The sequence below is a fragment of the Lates calcarifer genome, linkage group LG9, assembly GCF_001640805.2.
Source record: "Lates calcarifer isolate ASB-BC8 linkage group LG9, TLL_Latcal_v3, whole genome shotgun sequence".
Lineage (NCBI taxonomy): Eukaryota > Metazoa > Chordata > Actinopteri > Centropomidae > Lates > Lates calcarifer.
Genome location: NC_066841.1, coordinates 10,255,980 through 10,273,217, shown reverse-complemented (window position 1 = coordinate 10,273,217; position 17,238 = coordinate 10,255,980). Strand labels below are relative to the sequence as shown.

Here is a 17,238-nt window from a genome sequence, read left to right as displayed (position 1 = left end):
CACTGCCGTGTTCATCCATACAGACTGAACAGAGGAGTATGACTGACATCTTCTTGTAACTACCCCTGAGGATTCAAATGATCACACAAATGGAAAACACTTAAATTGTAAGTAACATACCATTACTTGTATGTAATCTGAAAACAACACAATCAGATACTTTTTTCAGTGGTATAAATAATTCAATTATAATCCCTACAGTAATATACTTTAAAGGAGTATTCCATAAAGTTTCAAACATCCACAGTCAAACAATGAAAGGGCAATCCAAAACTAAATGCATATAGGAATGTATATTTGAAGGATCTGAGAGAAGTGAGACAGCGGGGTTATTACAGGTCACATTATCTTTTGTTCTTCATCTAAGAGGAAGAAGAGAAACCGGTTTAGGTTTTACCTGTATTTATTTCAGAGGGAACGAAAGAAAGAAGCTCTAATGGAGGAACAGAACACTCATTCAGTCCTTTCACTGTCATCAGAGCATGACTTCACAGTTTAGAATTTGGAGATCTTACTGAGGTGATAACTGTCCGTGATAACAAAATGTGCTGATTTATCTGACAGCATTAGTGGAGAAAACTTTCAGCGTTATTTCACACGCACACTTCCGTGGATAGAGGCAGTGCTTCAGAATGAGAACCCACCCATGGAGTGAAAAAGGCGAGCACATACAGTAGAGGAAGTAGGAGCAGTCAGACTCAGCTGCTCCACATGTGCAACTCAGCTGCTGCATTATTCATACCCAGAGATGCTTTCAGAGAGCAGACCGGCAATAGGACAGGAGACAAGTGTAGGGGGTCAATTGGAAACAGCTTCAATGTGACAGGAACAGGAAGTGGTGAACTGAGAGAGCTACCTGGTAAAACATGAGTCTTGTCGGTTCCTCTCTCATGACACTGCCTGCAAATCATCTCAACCTTTCCAAACATAGATTCACCAGGCTTTACCATGTATTTGACTTAAATCTCGAGGGAGTATCTTCAGCCCCGTCTCGCCTGACACCCATTTGACTGTTCTAGAGACGAAATGACACAAAACGGTGCCAGGACCGGTAATGGTACCGCAAAAAAAGGAGAGGAACTTAAAATTGTGATTGTTGGAGATGGAGGCTGCGGGAAAACATCACTTCTGATGGTTTATGCCAAAGGTGATTTTCCAGAGGTAAGAGGAGCTGTAATATCAAGTACTATACCTTATATTTTCATATTGTGTATTAATTTGTTACATGATTTTCTTACCCATAACTGTGAAAGACTAATAATCTGATCTGCCTTTTTCAACCCTAATTTAGTACATCTCATAAATGTGAGCTGAATTTCCCCTTATTAAAGAGTTTACTAATGTAAATCGTGTAAATTAAATGTGACATATTAAGGAATATGTCAATATATAAGCTGTACCATGAAATCAACATCTTTTTCTTGTGTGTCAAAAACAGAAATATGCGCCATCAGTGTTTGAAAAATATGTCACCACCATCTCTCTGGGAGGAAAAGAGATAAAACTCAACCTGTATGACACAGCCGGTAAGCCTCTCAATCAAAAATCACCTCTATGTTGAACACCCATGAATCAGTTTTAAGTCTCAGTGTGGTATATTTCACATTATGTGGAAAGACGTGGGGGTTTTGAGCTCAGTGACCGCACACTGTGTCCACTGGATGGAGTATAATAGAAACAGTGCGTAGATAGAAGAGCAGACAGACTGACTCAGATGTCAGTGCTGGTGTTATTTTATAATGTTATATCTTTTAAAGTATTAAAGCTCAGGTATCACTGCTTGTGCTCTGTCTTTATCTTTCTTATTTTCTGACGCTCAGAGACATGGAGGAAGTGGTAAAGGTCGATGTTAACGTCAGAGCATCATCAAAAATCTTTTTTCAGGAACTGTTTGCATATTAGTAACTGCACTAACAAACTGTTACAGGGACAATTGTACTGAAAGTTTATGTTGACGTCAGTCGTTTGTTTAAGTGTCTGATCTGATAATGGCTGACTTTAAATAACAATGTTGTTGATTTTTGCTGTAATTTATTTAGGTACAGTTCTTACAGTTATTTTGAGGTCAAACTAAATTCTGCTGAATTTCCGTGGGTCATAAAACACAAAGTTCCTATGTGAACTGAGCAGTTTTTAAAAGTCATTTTATTCTCATTAAAACCCACAATAGTGTGTGTTGGCAACTTATCTTCTGTACAACTGCAGCAGGGTTCCTTACATCAGCGGAAAAGGAAGCTGAAGCCAGGATGTGGCTTTGTACATCTACCCGAACTTTGTAACATATGTTGAGTCTTGATGTCTCAGCTGTGGCATCTAAAGCCATATTTTTTTTCTCCAGTCCTGCTGGTCATTCACACACAAGAATTAAGTATCTATGCAGAAGTGTGTACACACCCATAAGAATTTATGGGTGTGTACACACTTCTGCATATATCAGCTAAAACATATTTCACACCTTCCTTTTTTTTCTTTTTTTTCTTTAGGGCAGGATGACTATGACAGACTACGGCCACTTTCATACCAAGAGGCCAATCTGGTTCTTGTCTGCTTTGACGTGACCAACCCCACCAGCTTTGAGAATGTCATGATAAAAGTAATCATTTCTAAAGTGCCTTAATAACATGCCAAGTTTCGCATGTGGGTAAACAGAAACAAGAATGTCCCTGTTCGACTGGAGTTTCAGGTTTACTGTTCAAATTGAGTCTGTAAATGATTGTCAGAGTCTAGTGTGTTGGTATTAGCTGCATTCTTTTAGCTGTGATTAACTCATGTAGTCATGGACATTGACCTCATGCATGCAGGGAAGTAGGTGTGCTGGCACTTTCTCTTCTCTGTACTTACAGTGTGAGAAATGCATGTAATCCAAATGTTTAAAAGAGCAAGACATATTTTATCTTAAATGAGTGTATGTGACAGTGTATTACTATTATTTCTTTATGCAGTGGTACCCTGAGGTGAAGCACTTCTGTCGGGACACACCGGTCATCCTGATTGGCTGCAAGACTGACCTCAGGAAGGACAAAGAGTGTGCAAGGAAACTGAAGGCTATGAATCTGGCTCCCATCACTTACACACAGGTAAGAAAAGAAGAAGAAGTGTGTAGATATCTACTGATCTATGAAAACAGGCATTTTTTTGACTTGAGGTTACAGGATATAAACTGTATCATGCAAGATGAGGCAACCTAACCAGAACCTGCAACCACATTAACTGTGCTACAGTTCCAAAATGCAACAACAGATTTATTGCACCACTGATTCCTCAGTCTAATTCTTGATGTTTGCGTTGGGATGGTTTTGGATGCAGGGTGAGGAGACCCGGCAGCAGATGAATGCAGAGCTCTACCTCGAGTGTTCGGCAAAGTATCAGGAGCACGTGGAAGACATTTTCAGGGAGGCCACCAAAAAGGCTTTGGCCTTCAATCGAAAACAGAGAAACCACAAGAGGAAGAAGATATGTGTGGTTTTGTGAGGACAAAAAGACAGCGGCTTGACTCCTGCAGGGGCGAGCGTCATTGGTGATGGTGATTGACTTCATGTTTCAGAGTGGCTGGACGTTCAGATACCAAAGATGCTTGGTGTCTTAAGACAGATGCGGCAGCTGGTTTTGCCCCTGGAAGTTTGGGCCTCACTGAATTGTGAGTGTGTCTCTCTTTTACCGTCAAACGAAAATGACTAGCGATGCAACAGGAAAGACAATTTTGCAAGAAGTTGCAGCAGTAGCAGTTGGAAATTATATGACTTGAAATGCCTTTGGAATCTTTGAACATATTTTTACTTTTGTATAAAAATTGAATTTTTACATATATTTTTTCCTATTACAAAACTTTGTACTGTTTGCAAACCACCATGTTTTACTGAAAAGCATATTTATTGGAAGAATTTTAAGTTAGTTCTTGTAATGTCAACTTGATAGTTTTTTTTAGTATCAGTTTTGATGTCAGTCTAGTCTGATCAACAAATGCCCTGATAAAAAAAGCTGCTGAAATTCAATTACTGATGGAGCTGTAGCTTTAAAAGACTTGAGAAGGAAAAAAACTTGATAAACACCCAACAGAGTTAGTTCATTTCCAGTAAAGCAGAAGACTGGACTGCAATTTAGAAGCTTTGTCAACTCATGGAGGGCTCTTGTCTTTACCAACAGCGCCCACTAGTGTTGGAACCCCTGAATGTCACATTGAAATAAACACCATTACTTTATGTTTCAGTGCAGAAGAAACACAGCTAAAAATTTTTAACTAAGTGTTTAATTATTAATATTTCTTACAACAGTGTACACAAATTGTCAACTGTCTCTTGTCACTGACTATATTCAGGCACCAGTTACAGTCTTGAAATGAATGATGAAAACATTCAACATCAGCTACATCAAAGAAAGTTGAGTTGTTCTGTGTGTTCTGGCAGCTCTGGCAATGAAATGTATCATTATGGTCTGTAACTCAACACGCTTTAATTTCCCCTCAATAAAAGTGATACATAAAATACTGTGATTCTCTTCAGGAGCATGATTGCACTGTGGGGGGGAAAAGAGAAATGTAATGCCACTGTCTTTGGATTTTCAAAATAAAAGGAGGATTTCTTTTTTTAAAACTGTGATAGGCTGGAGGGAGAATAAGGCAACAGAGACCCGACACTTCAGCTGTTCGTTTGAACCCACCTGACCCCATCGCTGAAAAAAAACCAAAAAGACCCTCTGTGTGATACTTTAAAACAAACATGAAATGTGAGCCAGACAAAACTTCACTAAGCTAGCAGAACTGGTCATAAATTAATTCTTACAAATATTTAATTTAGTATTTTGATTGGAAAGAAAAAGACAGTAACAATAATCCAGCACATTATTAATCATCACTGTGTATCCCAGTCTTACAGTACCAGTGCCAATAGCAGCGTTTGATCATGATACATCTCTGCAACATTACAGAACAACATGGGAACTAGCAGCACAGCAATAACAATCTAAAAACTGTGCATGGACTGAATTTGAAAGCTTTTTTCTAAATTTAGGGCTTTGTGACAAAATGTTTAATAAGCTTGAAGCTCTTCCTGTGCCAGTAAAAATTTAGCCCATTAGTGAAACATCCTGACTCTTTCTAAGAAGAGAAAACAACAGAAACAGAGCAGCTGCTGACTCCAGACTGGAAGATATACTGCTGACTCCAAATATACACATTTTTTTTTCCCATGAAACTGAAGGTAATTTTGGGCGGTCAGGTATCAGGTTTATGTTTTTTTTTTTTTTAGTTGAAGGACTTTGTCATTTCTGAAGAACAAAAGTCTAGTAAAAAAAACATACTGGTTAGCAGTGAATTAGCACAATAGGGAGTTAGGAACTACACATAAAAAATTAGGAATTTCAAGATATGAAGCTCAGTGCCAAATTGAACATGTCCAAGTTTGTTCGAGCCAGAGACAGTTTGACTGATACTACTTCACAGAAGTATGAAGTATGTACATGACAGACGTTAGGTCTTCAAAGGCAAACTATATTCTGTCCTGTGAACTGAAGCTACCTGCCCTCCTTGAGTTGCATATGATTTGAACAAAGGCTTTCAGACAGATTCATGCACTGACACAAACACCCAAACAAAACGCATTCTTCCCACTCACTTTTTATGTACAAGATAAAGCGACAAACTGTTCATCTATGAGGTGAACAACACTTTGTGTCGAGACTGACTGAGCAGCAACATCAACATCAACAACGAGTCATTAGAAAGCAAAAGCCTGTTCGCCAGACACTTTGGCTGGACGCCGCTGCTGTGATCGAAGCCTGAGAGAAACACTGGTTTCAGCTTTGTCTTCTCCCGGCCTGATCGCACTGTGGTCAGTCTAACAAGCGATTGTGCGTGTTGCTTCAAACATCACTGGCCGTTGGAGGAATCTTGAGGTGTCTCGTTGGAAGTTTGTGTCTCAGTCATTTTTTTTCACCTTTTCCTGGTTTTTCTGAATTTTTTGGTGGACGACTTTTACAGTGGTGAGAAAATTTCCCAGGAACAGGACGAGAAATGTCAACGCCAGCATAAATACCTGAAAGAAAAAACATATTATATTCCACGACAAGTCATGACATGCATTTGTATAACAGTGGCTATGTCTCTATTTTGAAATCTTGACGGGCTAGGACATGTTGATTACAACAGACTTCATCACTGTAATAAAGTTGATGTGTTCCTAGAAATCGATTTAAGCATGTGTGCAGCATGAGGCTACACATCTTTTAACATAACTGAAGTGGTCAACTTATGGTGCCAACTCATGTCCCCAAACTTGCTTATGTGGACAAAAAGAGGCAACATGCGTGAATTATTTTCTATAGAAAGGCTGGTGAACTTATTCCTCTTTTTAACTCTGCCTGTCTCTTGACATTTAAGCAGCAGTCTGCCAATGCGATCCTTACCTGCCACTCCTTACAGTCATCATGTCCTGCCAAGCGAAACAGGGTCACCGAGTTGTAGAGCTGCCAAAACTGCAAAGGAACAGGAGGCATTATCTTTCATAGTGTTTCCATGTGCTCTGATTACACAAGAAAATTTCCCTTTGATTGACATTGTTCTCCTCTGCTGATAAAGCCCATCAGAAATACTACATTTGTCGAACTGCGGGCTCTAAAAATGATACACTTAATACAGATCAAATGACAGGTACTAGTGTAAAAGGTGTTGTTAAACTGCCTCATGAGCTTACGCATGTCTTCCTGATTAAATATATTGGAATAAGACGATAAAGCTGTGGTTTGATCTTAAACAAAAAAATAGAAAAAAGTTGTTTTTACTTACATGGCCAAAAAAGAGGAATGGCAAAAGAAAAGTGAGGCCTCTCCACATCCAGGACTGAAATCCCTCTGCAGAGACACAGAGGAACTGTGACAGTGACCTTGGGACTACGTGACACAGAATACTACACAAATGATTGCTGCGCTGTCTCTGACATTAGAGATGGTTTGAGCAGCAAATTCAAAGAGGCCCTTACTCAAGTTACTCCGACATCTGCGTGGCAGCACACTGATGTTAGCAGCTGTCTCAATTTCTCACCTTTACCCTATTTTTTTTTTTTCCAGACATGGTGTTGCAGATGGCTCAAGAGTTCAAACGATTGAAATGACTTGCACCCAAAATAGCTTACAACTCACCCACTGTGAGGTCCAGCTGATTTCTCTCTCCCAAAGCTCGCAGCCGGTATAAGCAGCCGCTCTGGTAGTAATACTGGAGGAACTGGACAAAACCTGGCAGGAGAAATGGGTTGTAAGATTTACTGATTACAGCACAGACAACAAAAAAGACGGCTCACGTCTCACTATTAGAGGCCCGTGATGTGAAGCTTTATACACTGAAATTAGGTCGGGTCATTCTATCTTCAAAAAGAAAACAACAAAAGAGACACAGTATATCATTTGACTTATCACCCAAAACTGTAACCAGAGAGCCTCATCACATTAGTTCTCACATTATGAGTCTACATGTGATATGATAAGCAACTACTGTAACCACCAGTATGCGACATAAAAATCACTTCTCTATTCTGGTGAGAAGAAATTTTCTAGAGATTTCAAGACATCTTTTTGTGAAGCATCTGCAATCTATCATTGTTTGTTTTGAATTATTCACGCTAAAATTCAGCTTGAGCCATTCTATCTTCTCCATTCATCAGGATCCTTATGTTCAACTGCATGTCCAAGAGTCTGTTTAGTGTCAGCTGTTAGTGTGAAGATGGCTGCGTCACCCTCCTACCAGCTTGAAAACACAGGCCGTTTCACCGTTATGTAACATAATAGTGTTGCAGGTGATCCTGCCCTTGACCTGCTCTGGCCTTGGTGTACTATCATGGCTTGGTTTCGCAGAATGACAACATCTGACACAGGAATATTTTAGGGGAAATGCTGAGGTGAGCAGTTAATGGTTGTCTGGATCCTGAGGTACAGTTTTAAAGATTCTAGTATGAATAGTATGCATCCCGTACCAGTTGAAACCATGGGTGCAGAAAACAGATTTTTACATTTTACAATGCTGTCCATTTGTTTTACATCTCTGACTGATTAATCAATACTGAAAATAATAGCTGCATCCCTATGTTAAGGCGTTTATTTAGCTTAATAGCAAACACAGTATGTACAGGACAACAATAATACAAATGATACAGCTGGTGTCTGCAACTTATAATGTAACACAAAGGTTTGTTACAATTTATTTGCTGGACAGACTGAACTTGAGTGAACTTGGCAGATCAGATGTTCCACAATGTGGCTACATTCCAAAGTCAACAAACAAACCTGAAATCTTATGTTTGCAACAAGGCACTAATGACAAAAGAGTGACTACATGTTCCCTGTTTAAACTAAACAAAGGAAAAAGCGACTGTTGCTTTTTAAAAGGATGAAAGCCACATATCAACCTACTGTCGCCAGTGCAACCAGCTTAACTGAAAAAAATCAAACCCCAACCTGAGTCTGAACAAAATCAACATTACCCTCTGTCAACTGAACCTCAGAGCCCACATACATACACAACGATGTAACATTTTGCACCAAGTCTAACAAACAGATTCAAAATTCTTACTCTGATAGATGGAGAAAGCAAGAAACTGGCTTCTGAACATCTGATACATGGGCCCCTCTGGCCTGTAAAAAGAAACAAAACAGTAAATGAACCTGTATATATTTGAACACAAGTTTACAATATGATTACTGAAACAATGTGACGCTATGGAACCAAAGACAAAAACTCACCAGGTAAGCATCACACCTGACAGAAAGGTGGATACATAATGGTGAGACACCCACCAACCCTTGATCCTGAAAAGCAAACAAAGAGTTACAACAGCATACCCCAGAAATTCAGCAAGCCCTTCTCCAAAATACAAAATCATATCATAGAGAAATCATAAATCCTGAATTGATGTCACAACACACCTGGAGCCATTGCTCATGAGGATGCTTTCCCTTATGGTCAATGTGCAGTAGTACCACACTAGCAAAAAGTTGAAGATTTCATCAGTGACACTAAACAAAACAGAAAAAATAAAGCAGTGAGCCACTCTTTAATTTAAGTGCAGACAGCAACAACAGCAATAATGCCTGAGGGGAGAACATCATCTCACCGACAGTTGAGAAAGAAGAGGCAGGTTATGGCTCCAAACATCAGGATTATTGTCATATAAAGCTTGAACTTCTCATACTCGTCTTTGTAGGCAAATCTATGTGAATAAACAGAAAGACAAGGAGAAAATGAGCAAACAATACACAGAGTTCCAGAGTCTAAGCTCATCTTTTCAGGCTGTCCTCGAGGCAGAATACTTAACATACTTTGCCTGGTTGCTGAGAAGCGTTACGTTCACATTGCCCAGGACCAAATTCAGGTACAGTCTGTGAACAAAACAAAGCAAGACATACACATGAATGCATCTGACAAATAAAATTCACTGTGTGTGTGGCGACATGAAAAAATACTGACCCATTCTTCTTTGGCAAATATGCTTCCATATCAAAGAACACATTTTCTTTATCTTTGATTTGTGTTTTGATGTCCATTATTAGTTTCAGGTCATTCTCATCACATGTTTTCGCACACCTGTAAAAGAAAAGACAAAATGATGATAATGATGAGAGGAAAAGTAAACAAGAGGAGGTAGAATACCTTGACTCTTCATGAGATAAGAGTCAGTATCTTGCTGTATTTATGATATATGGGTCAAAGTGAAAGATAATAATTCAATAACTGGTCACTTAACCAAGATAATGGCCACAAACCTAAGCACTGAAATAAAAACTGGCAGACCATTAATTTGCACAAGGAAAGTAAACATCCACTCTTCAGTTAATAATAAATTAATTAATTCTGCCACTACTACTTGTCATTCCCATACAGGGTGACTTTGAGTGATTATAAACCGTTTCCTGTCCTTGTTGACTTAGCTGCACCACTGTTTCCTTGAGAGCTGACAAAATATCAACTTTCATGCACACTTTCCACAGCCTGTTCCTGCAAGAAGATCACCATGTTTGGACAGTAAGGAGGGAGATTTTTAACCAAATTACTTCACATGCAATTTAGAAATATAGTGACTCAAATTGGCTAATGAGTTAGACTATGATACATCGGTACACTCACTGTAGTGTAAGCAAATGATTTGTAAGACAAAAAACATGTGGTGCACTATGTTGATGAAGAGAATACTTACTTGGTCAAGCTGTGCCTTAGGTCTTTTAGGCATTTTCTCTGTTTACTGATGGCGCTGCTGCATGTTGCCTGAAGATTGGTGAGCTCCTCCAGTTTCTGTCTGTATATTTTGTGAGTTTCCTGGGGATCAAATGTATGCACAAAGTGAACAAAGAAAATATGTATGGATAGCTAAGTTTTCGAACTCTGAGAAACAGGCAGTAAGTCCAAAAAAAAAAAAAAATAAAAAATGCTGATAGAGGATTACATCAAACATACATTGAGTTTTTGTCATATCTACTGAAAATACTCTCTTTACCTAGTGAACATGTAACCTACTCACTCTGGTGAACAGTGTCTCTATTCAGCAAAGATGGAAATGCTTCATGCTGGAAAACCTTGTTTCATCCTTCTGTCTGAAGACAGACAGCCCATGACTTTATGTCTTTATAAATGACTTTATGTCATATATATCCCAGTTTCCATGCATTTACAGTACGCTGGTAAACCAGACCACAGCTTCCCACTTTTCCTCCCATCAGCACTGGCTCATGAGTGCGTGGAGGTGAGGGTGTATGATCAGCAGACATAATCCTGTGGTCTGAGGTTAAGAACTCATTCCTTCCCCCCTAAGCATGACTTGCACATCCACATTATTGTGCTTTCTACACATGTTCTCACAACTTTACTAGACTCTAGAAGGATGTGGATGCGATCATGTAGTGTGGGAGTGTTGAGGGCTAATCTTTGTTTAAGACTTTCACAATCAAAATTTCATTTCAACATTAAGATGGGAGAAGTGGCCAAAGGTGTTTTGTCCACTACTGAATCTCTCACCTACACTGCAGGTCTGCTTGAAAATGAGGAAGTGCAACCTGCATTTCATGTGGTTTGTAGATCCTAAAATAAAAATACTGTCATGCCCTGGTATGAAACACTCGGTGAAACACTGGTACATTTTTCATGGAGGCTATGGACTCAGGTAGGTACTACTCATTTGCTGTGACCTTGTGCAATACATGCTTTGAGGTTAATAACACTCTGAAAAGCAGTAAGAGATCCTGATCTTTCAGAGGGGAAAAGCAAGCTGACAGCTAGTCACACTTTTCATTGTGATTACAATGTATGTATGTCATGTGACATTTTTTCTCATCAGTGTCAACATACATAATGCAAATTAAAAAGGGATGCATCTCCAATGGATTATTAAAGGTCAACAATGTATACATGGTCAAGTCAATGCCACAGACTCCAGAGTTAGGACTTGAACCTGAAAAGCCACAGATGTAAAGACATAAAACCTGGGGGGATGCAACTGACTATGAATTGGAGACTGCTTCTGTGCAGGTGACATGTCTGACACCAGTTATTCACCAGGGCATGTGAGCTTCATTTAAGAAACTCCCTAGACAGCTGACAGTCACCTTCATCATCTTTCCCTGTGGAGCAGCTCCAGATTTTAAAATTTCATTGCATCACATATCCATGTCTCAGCTGTCTGGTGCCAGCATGAGGAGAGGGGTGGCACCACAGACCACATGACGCCCTTTGCACCTCAAAGTTAACCGTATTCTTGCCTATCATATTCTATTGTCTATTACTTATCCTACTGGTAGTGTTGTTTCAAATTAGCCAGCTAGCTAAGTGACCTAGTCTGGTAATGCTGCATTCAGTGAATACGAAATTATTTTCTCTGACAAAGCAACAGTAACAAACAAGTGAAGTTTTCGACCTGAGTGTAACTTTTGTAGCAACCGCTTATAATATTAATAGCTCGCACAGTGCTGCACTGTATGGTTAGCTAAGTTACTATAGCTGCTTATTAGCCGCATAACACTAGCAGCAAGACAAGCAACCTGCTGCTAACGTTAGCGGCTAAAACACAGGGATGTTATAAAGTCAAAGATAACAGACGTCCAGTGAAACATAAGTCATCCCTCAGATGCTGCAACCAGCATCGCAGTTTTGGGCTCGATGCTGCGTTTAAGGCTGAGCCGAGAATGAATGGCTAACGGGAAAGAACCAACCAAACTAACGTAGCCACTACAGTGTGTGCTGTCAGTGCCATCCACGACACACTACAACCAGCAAATCTACCATAGACGATGATGTTCTCGTTTGTGGTGTTCTCTGTCACCTGTAATTGTTGATATTCCTCGTCAATTTCTTCCCACTCCGCCTGAAACTTCGGTTTGGACATTGTGGTGCACAAGCTGATGAAGCGAAGAGGACGGCTTTACCCCCCGACTCTCCTCACTCGGACTGACTGTCTACTCAGACGCTCTTTTAATTGGGCTGCTCGGAGCATGCGCACATCGGAAACCACTGTCAGGACAACCGATGTAACTGAACCGGTTTAACTTTGAGACAAAAGTAAATACAAGTGTATGATAAATACATGCATATATAAAAAATGAATCACGTACCAGCACGCATATTTAACTTTCATTTTAAATTAACATTTAATTAAATTTACTCTGCACCAACTACAGTACACAGTTCTGTTGCTAGGATACAACGAACGCTCAACTTAATGTCGATAGCTGACTAACATGTTTTTTTATGTATTAGGTAGCTACATGGCCTGAGTTTACAAGCGGATTGAGTTTAAGTAAGTCATCCACTTGGACACTTCGCCAAGGTGAGTATTTTTGACTGTTTGATATCCTGATCTGTTAAGTTAAAGTGTTGCCGGTTTGTAACGTTAACTAGCCAGGTGAAGAGCAAGGCCTGAATGTAGTAAACTATCCCATGTAAAGAAATGTAGTTTTAGCCTAAACGTGGGTTCATGGGCATTCGTCTGCACCCTATATCTTGTTTTTGCAACACTGTTCAGCACTGTTTTTTATAAAATCTCTCCAGTAGAAGTAAACAATACATGAGGAACAGGTGTTGATGTTTTTTTGTTGTTTAAATTAGGATATTTTATACTTAGCTAAATTATTTTCTGACAATCTCTATAAATTTCCTGCAATTTCCTAGAAGAAGCAGGACAATGTAGAGTTCTCTCCTTTTGTAATGATATTGTCATTTTTGGGCAAAAAGTGTAGGCCTACAGCTTCATGGGTCTAACGTGTTTTTTTTTATGTTGCAGGATTTTCATCAAGCTGCCTCCAGCCATGCCATATATCAAACCATCTCAAAAAAATCTGCCATTCTCAGCACTGTTGGATTTAAAGTCACAGAAATGTGGACTGCGGCACACAGTTTTCTCGGTCAGCGGAAATGAATACTGTGGAGAGTGGCAGGACAACAAGAAGCATGGTTAGCTACTGTGCTGTGTTAGTTTTGTCTGACTACTGAGAAATTAACTGGTTGTAAGTCATTATACAGTCTGGTTACACTAGAACTAAAATGTTTATGCTTATTAATCTTTTCAAGGAAAGGGAACTCAGGTTTGGAGAAAGTGTGGTGCCATTTATAATGGAGAGTGGAAATTTGGAAAACGTGATGGATATGGTACCTACAGCATACTACTCCCAGGAAAAAAGGAATACGAAAGGAAGTACTGTGGAAGATGGAAAAATGGGAAGAAGCATGTATGTATCTGCCATATGATAACTAAATGTAATTATTCTCCATGATATGTTTTGCATCACTTTCTCTCCCTCCAGGGCTATGGGACGTACTTCTACAGTAACTCAGAAGTGTATGAAGGGGGGTGGAGCGAGGACCATCGGAGTGGCTGGGGAAGAATGTACTACCAGAATGGAGACATGTACGAAGGAGAGTGGTTGAAGGATAAGAATCATGGACAGGGCATCATTCGATTTGGTGAGAGCAATTTGCTTTTCATACATTTTTATCAAAAACAGACCTATACTTTTGTAGGAAAGATGGTGAATAGTGAAAACTATACTTTCCAAATTGTGTCCCAGCAAATGGAAACTGGTATGAAGGTGCCTGGCAAGATGGCAAAAAGAACGGTAATGGAAGGTTCTGCTATTCTGACAAAGGCCAGCTTTATGAAGGCTTTTGGGTGGATGGAGTAGCAAAATGTGGGACCCTGTCTGATTTTGGAAGGGATGAAGCACCAACCCCAACCAAGTATCCAATTCCACAGGTACAACATTGTGACTGCTGTACAGCCACACATTTAATTTTATGACCAGATTCACCTCAACACTGACACCACTTACATGACACAGTATAACTAAAACGTTTATGTGGTACTGTGGATTAAAACATGAACATATCTTCTTTTTAAGATACACCTGGTGGATATGCAGTTGGTCTTAAGGGAAGCCCAGTCAGCCTACCTCTGTCACTATTCATGAACAACATCGAGAGGATGAACAGCAAGTTTCCACCACACACGCAGACAAAAAATAATAAAAAAGAGAGATGGCATAATGGTATTTAGCATACTCAGGTTGTCACCATATTAACAGAAGAAGAAAGACATCTAATGATATACCTAATTACCAAATTCACTATATTAGACCTGTTTGATACTATGACTGTCAAAGCTGGTCATGTGATTAATAAAATGCTAGTATATGTGGAATATCCAAATGACAGGTCCTCTTACTATTTTCTTGAAGATACTGGAAAAAATACTAGGCTTTGCTGTATTTTTGCTGCATTCTGACGATACTTGTACACTCTGATGGTCCCTGTGAACTTATGACAGTTAATTGATAAACAAGCTACACTTCATTACTTGGTTGGAAAGCTCTGTATTTTGTTCATAGTTGAGCAGTTTATCTAATCGAGTATAAAAATATTAGATCCCACAACTGGTCTGAAAGAACCACCCCACCTCAACCTCTAATTGTGATTCAATATCAGCATCTACAACTACCTCATAAGGTGACCAGATAGCACCAACTTTCTGCTTTCTAAAATGAATTCTGAATGGATCTCCAACCTCATTCTTCTACCTCTCTGTATACACACAGCTAACTCAGATTTATCAGTTTCTTTCGATTGTTGAAAATGAAGCCCCAGTTAAATTAAATTAGAATAAACATCAGTTTGATGGACAAGCACACCATGGGTACTCTTATGAGTAAATGATAAAAGCAACATGCTAATTCAGGATATATGAGATAAGTGGAGGGGCTCTGACTTTACAAAATGTAGCACAGAGGAACGCTAGTGTCTAATATCAACAAGTACTCCACAGAGGTCAAGATGTGATTATGCAGTACGTGTAATGAGTCAGAGTTCTTTAAAAAGCTTTGGTGTCAAGAGAATTAATGAAAATTCACCATCAGACAGGACTGGCTCAATTGCTCATACAGCATAAGGACTATTACCTGTGAAAAGGGTGTGATAAATCTACTCATGAATTTAGAATTTTCCAGGTGCGAGTTGCTTAACCTGTGTCACTGATTGCATGTAAGTTGCCTAGATAACGATGGAGATACAATGTTTTCAAATAGTATATCGAAATTCTTTTCTAAACTCAGAAACTCTGACTGCCACTTGGTAAAAAAAGTGTTTATTATAGCGCCACAGCCTGTGCTACACATGTCAGCAAGTGTACTCAAATAATACTGTAGTTTTGGCAGCTGTTGATTCAGTCTTGACAATTAACAGGCGTTACAAATGCAAATGGTGGACATTACAATAAATCATGTACACAGTGAACAGGGAGGAAAGGGTTAAATACTTGTGATTCACAAAACACAACAAAGGTAATATATTAACAAATCCAGTGTTCACTGACAAACGGATAAATAAATGCAGCAGGCAACAGACAGGATTCCAAGTTATTGTTCAGATGTCTCTGCCATAATGTAAGAGATAAATCAAGCAACTACCACATTTAAGACTTTCCAATTTCAAGTTACATGCATTATGGCAGGTTTGCGAGTTCACAGTTGATCAAACATGTCTTCTAAAAATACAACTCTTTCCACAAAAGTAAATTTCACAACAAAGAGGTGAGATATATATCTTCATTCCTGTAAAAAATCAGAGGCCAATAATGTGGCTTCTGGCTTGGAGAAATCCAAAGTAGTCAGAGTTCAACCATAGATTTGTATCCACCATACTTGTCTATGGGAAATGTGAACTTGGAGACTGCAAGATGGAAGATTCCCCTCTGTTGTCCAGCTCATTCTGAAGCCTGGTGAGGTTGGATAGCTCCTCCAGCTCCTGAAACTGTCTGTCAGTCTTGTGGCTGACGAGGGAGCGGTAGAAATGCACAGCAAAGACTATGAAGACTAAACCAAAGGGGACCATGATAGAGGTGGATGTAATGGCAGCAGCCACGCCAGATGACACCGTATTATTGCTGGACTTGTTGGGCTTAACAGGCAAAAATTTGACCCAGCAGAGTAGAACCACCTCGGCTAGAAAGAGCAAAGTACCAATAACTGTGGAAAAAGCCCACGCCAGTTCAATGTGTCGGTGCATTCGCTCATGTGGAGACTCCTTCACAGAGTTGAGGTTGTGGACGTTGCTGACGGCCTCTATATTGGGCAAAATGCAGGTGCTGACCATCAGAGCGAACAGGTGAACAGCCACAAGGACAGTGGTGCAGGCACTGAAGGCAATGAGGAGAGCAGGGGGATAAGGGTAGCTGTTGTCCAGCTGCACCTCTACCATAGCCACCTAGAAAGGAGGAGAACAGGAAACACAACTTTATACACAACACTGCTGTGTGGTATGACTTACTGAACTGCAGAAGGGTAAGTTGTTCGTTTTGGAGACAGTATTACCATTGCAAATCCAGATAGCAGAGCTGATGTCCGACTAGAAGCCTTCAGTTTAGCTCGACTCAAGTACAGCTTTCTCCAGGACAGTGCTTGCAGTGAATGCTCGTTCAGACTCATGTTGTGCCTTTTATCTGAGGACTGGACGAGCAGCGCTGGCGTAGTTACCTTCTTTACTCTTGCGGGACAAGACAGAAACAAATGTTCAACATGCTAACAGTGTACACTTACAAAACATTTACCCCTCGCCAGCTGACGGAACTGCGGAAGCTATTTTTTCACCACCAGTCTCCGGCGTGCCTGCACCTTACATTACCCACAAGCCTCTGCGCTCAGAAGACAACATCCGCTACAGAGTAAACTACCAACTGCAAATGCTCAGTAATGGGGGTGTTACTTCTCTGCTCTGGGTTAATGCTG

The 17,238-nt window shown here is 39.8% G+C and overlaps 4 protein-coding genes across 5 annotated transcripts; 2 read left to right on the top strand and 2 right to left on the bottom strand.

Annotated features, from left to right (window-relative positions):
- The first annotated feature begins 703 nt into the window (after positions 1 to 703).
- On the top strand, positions 704 to 4,484 carry rhof (ras homolog family member F). The gene is made up of 5 exons (XM_018671226.2): positions 704 to 1,161; positions 1,439 to 1,526; positions 2,484 to 2,593; positions 2,943 to 3,077; positions 3,307 to 4,484. The coding sequence occupies exons 1-5, from the start codon at positions 1,027 to 1,029 to the stop codon at positions 3,469 to 3,471; spliced, it is 633 nt and encodes a 210-aa protein (XP_018526742.1). The 5' UTR covers positions 704 to 1,026; the 3' UTR covers positions 3,472 to 4,484.
- A 283-nt stretch (positions 4,485 to 4,767) lies between these two features.
- On the bottom strand, positions 4,768 to 12,448 carry tmem120b (transmembrane protein 120B). The gene is made up of 12 exons (XM_018671221.2): positions 12,291 to 12,448; positions 10,176 to 10,294; positions 9,449 to 9,565; positions 9,301 to 9,360; positions 9,096 to 9,191; positions 8,908 to 8,997; positions 8,725 to 8,790; positions 8,555 to 8,616; positions 7,132 to 7,224; positions 6,779 to 6,843; positions 6,400 to 6,468; positions 4,768 to 6,029 (listed from the first exon to the last, which is right to left on the bottom strand). Exons 1-12 carry the CDS (start codon positions 12,351 to 12,353, stop codon positions 5,913 to 5,915), a joined length of 1,017 nt encoding a protein of 338 aa, XP_018526737.1. The 5' UTR covers positions 12,354 to 12,448; the 3' UTR covers positions 4,768 to 5,912.
- Positions 12,449 to 12,453: 5 nt separating this feature from the next.
- On the top strand, positions 12,454 to 14,518 carry morn3 (MORN repeat containing 3). 2 transcript variants are annotated; one of them, XM_018671223.2, is made up of 7 exons: positions 12,454 to 12,526; positions 12,725 to 12,794; positions 13,248 to 13,417; positions 13,535 to 13,692; positions 13,768 to 13,927; positions 14,032 to 14,216; positions 14,362 to 14,518. In XM_018671223.2, exons 3-7 carry the CDS (start codon positions 13,273 to 13,275, stop codon positions 14,428 to 14,430), a joined length of 717 nt encoding a protein of 238 aa, XP_018526739.1. In that variant the 5' UTR covers positions 12,454 to 12,526; positions 12,725 to 12,794; positions 13,248 to 13,272; the 3' UTR covers positions 14,431 to 14,518. The 2 variants fall into 2 exon arrangements, with proteins under 2 accessions (XP_018526739.1, XP_018526738.1); XM_018671222.2 differs by lacking the exon at positions 12,454 to 12,526 and having other exon boundaries at positions 12,651 to 12,794.
- Positions 14,519 to 15,583: 1,065 nt separating this feature from the next.
- orai1b (ORAI calcium release-activated calcium modulator 1b) lies at positions 15,584 to 17,169 on the bottom strand. The gene is made up of 2 exons (XM_018671224.2): positions 16,825 to 17,169; positions 15,584 to 16,717 (listed from the first exon to the last, which is right to left on the bottom strand). The coding sequence occupies exons 1-2, from the start codon at positions 16,936 to 16,938 to the stop codon at positions 16,160 to 16,162; spliced, it is 672 nt and encodes a 223-aa protein (XP_018526740.1). The 5' UTR covers positions 16,939 to 17,169; the 3' UTR covers positions 15,584 to 16,159.
- Positions 17,170 to 17,238: the final 69 nt, after the last annotated feature.

What these genes read in the sequence shown, in the direction of transcription:
- rhof (XM_018671226.2), top strand. Translation starts at nt 1,027, where the DNA reads ATGACACAAAACGGTGCCAGGACCGGTAATGGTACCGCAAAAAAAGGA. An exon ending in CCAAAGGTGATTTTCCAGAG is followed by an intron (nt 1,162 to 1,438) that starts GTAAGAGGAGCT and finishes TGTCAAAAACAG; the next exon opens with AAATATGCGCCATCAGTGTT. An exon ending in CAACCTGTATGACACAGCCG is followed by an intron (nt 1,527 to 2,483) that starts GTAAGCCTCTCA and finishes TTTTTTCTTTAG; the next exon opens with GGCAGGATGACTATGACAGA.
- tmem120b (XM_018671221.2), bottom strand. Translation starts at nt 12,353, where the DNA reads ATGTCCAAACCGAAGTTTCAGGCGGAGTGGGAAGAAATTGACGAGGAA. An exon ending in AGGAATATCAACAATTACAG is followed by an intron (nt 10,295 to 12,290) that starts GTGACAGAGAAC and finishes TTTGATCCCCAG; the next exon opens with GAAACTCACAAAATATACAG. An exon ending in TCAGGTGTGATGCTTACCTG is followed by an intron (nt 8,617 to 8,724) that starts GTGAGTTTTTGT and finishes TTCTTTTTACAG; the next exon opens with GCCAGAGGGGCCCATGTATC.
- morn3 (XM_018671223.2), top strand. Translation starts at nt 13,273, where the DNA reads ATGCCATATATCAAACCATCTCAAAAAAATCTGCCATTCTCAGCACTG. An exon ending in ACAGGGCATCATTCGATTTG is followed by an intron (nt 13,928 to 14,031) that starts GTGAGAGCAATT and finishes ATTGTGTCCCAG; the next exon opens with CAAATGGAAACTGGTATGAA. An exon ending in CCAAGTATCCAATTCCACAG is followed by an intron (nt 14,217 to 14,361) that starts GTACAACATTGT and finishes CTTCTTTTTAAG; the next exon opens with ATACACCTGGTGGATATGCA.
- orai1b (XM_018671224.2), bottom strand. Translation starts at nt 16,938, where the DNA reads ATGAGTCTGAACGAGCATTCACTGCAAGCACTGTCCTGGAGAAAGCTG. An exon ending in TGCTATCTGGATTTGCAATG is followed by an intron (nt 16,718 to 16,824) that starts GTAATACTGTCT and finishes CCTCCTTTCTAG; the next exon opens with GTGGCTATGGTAGAGGTGCA.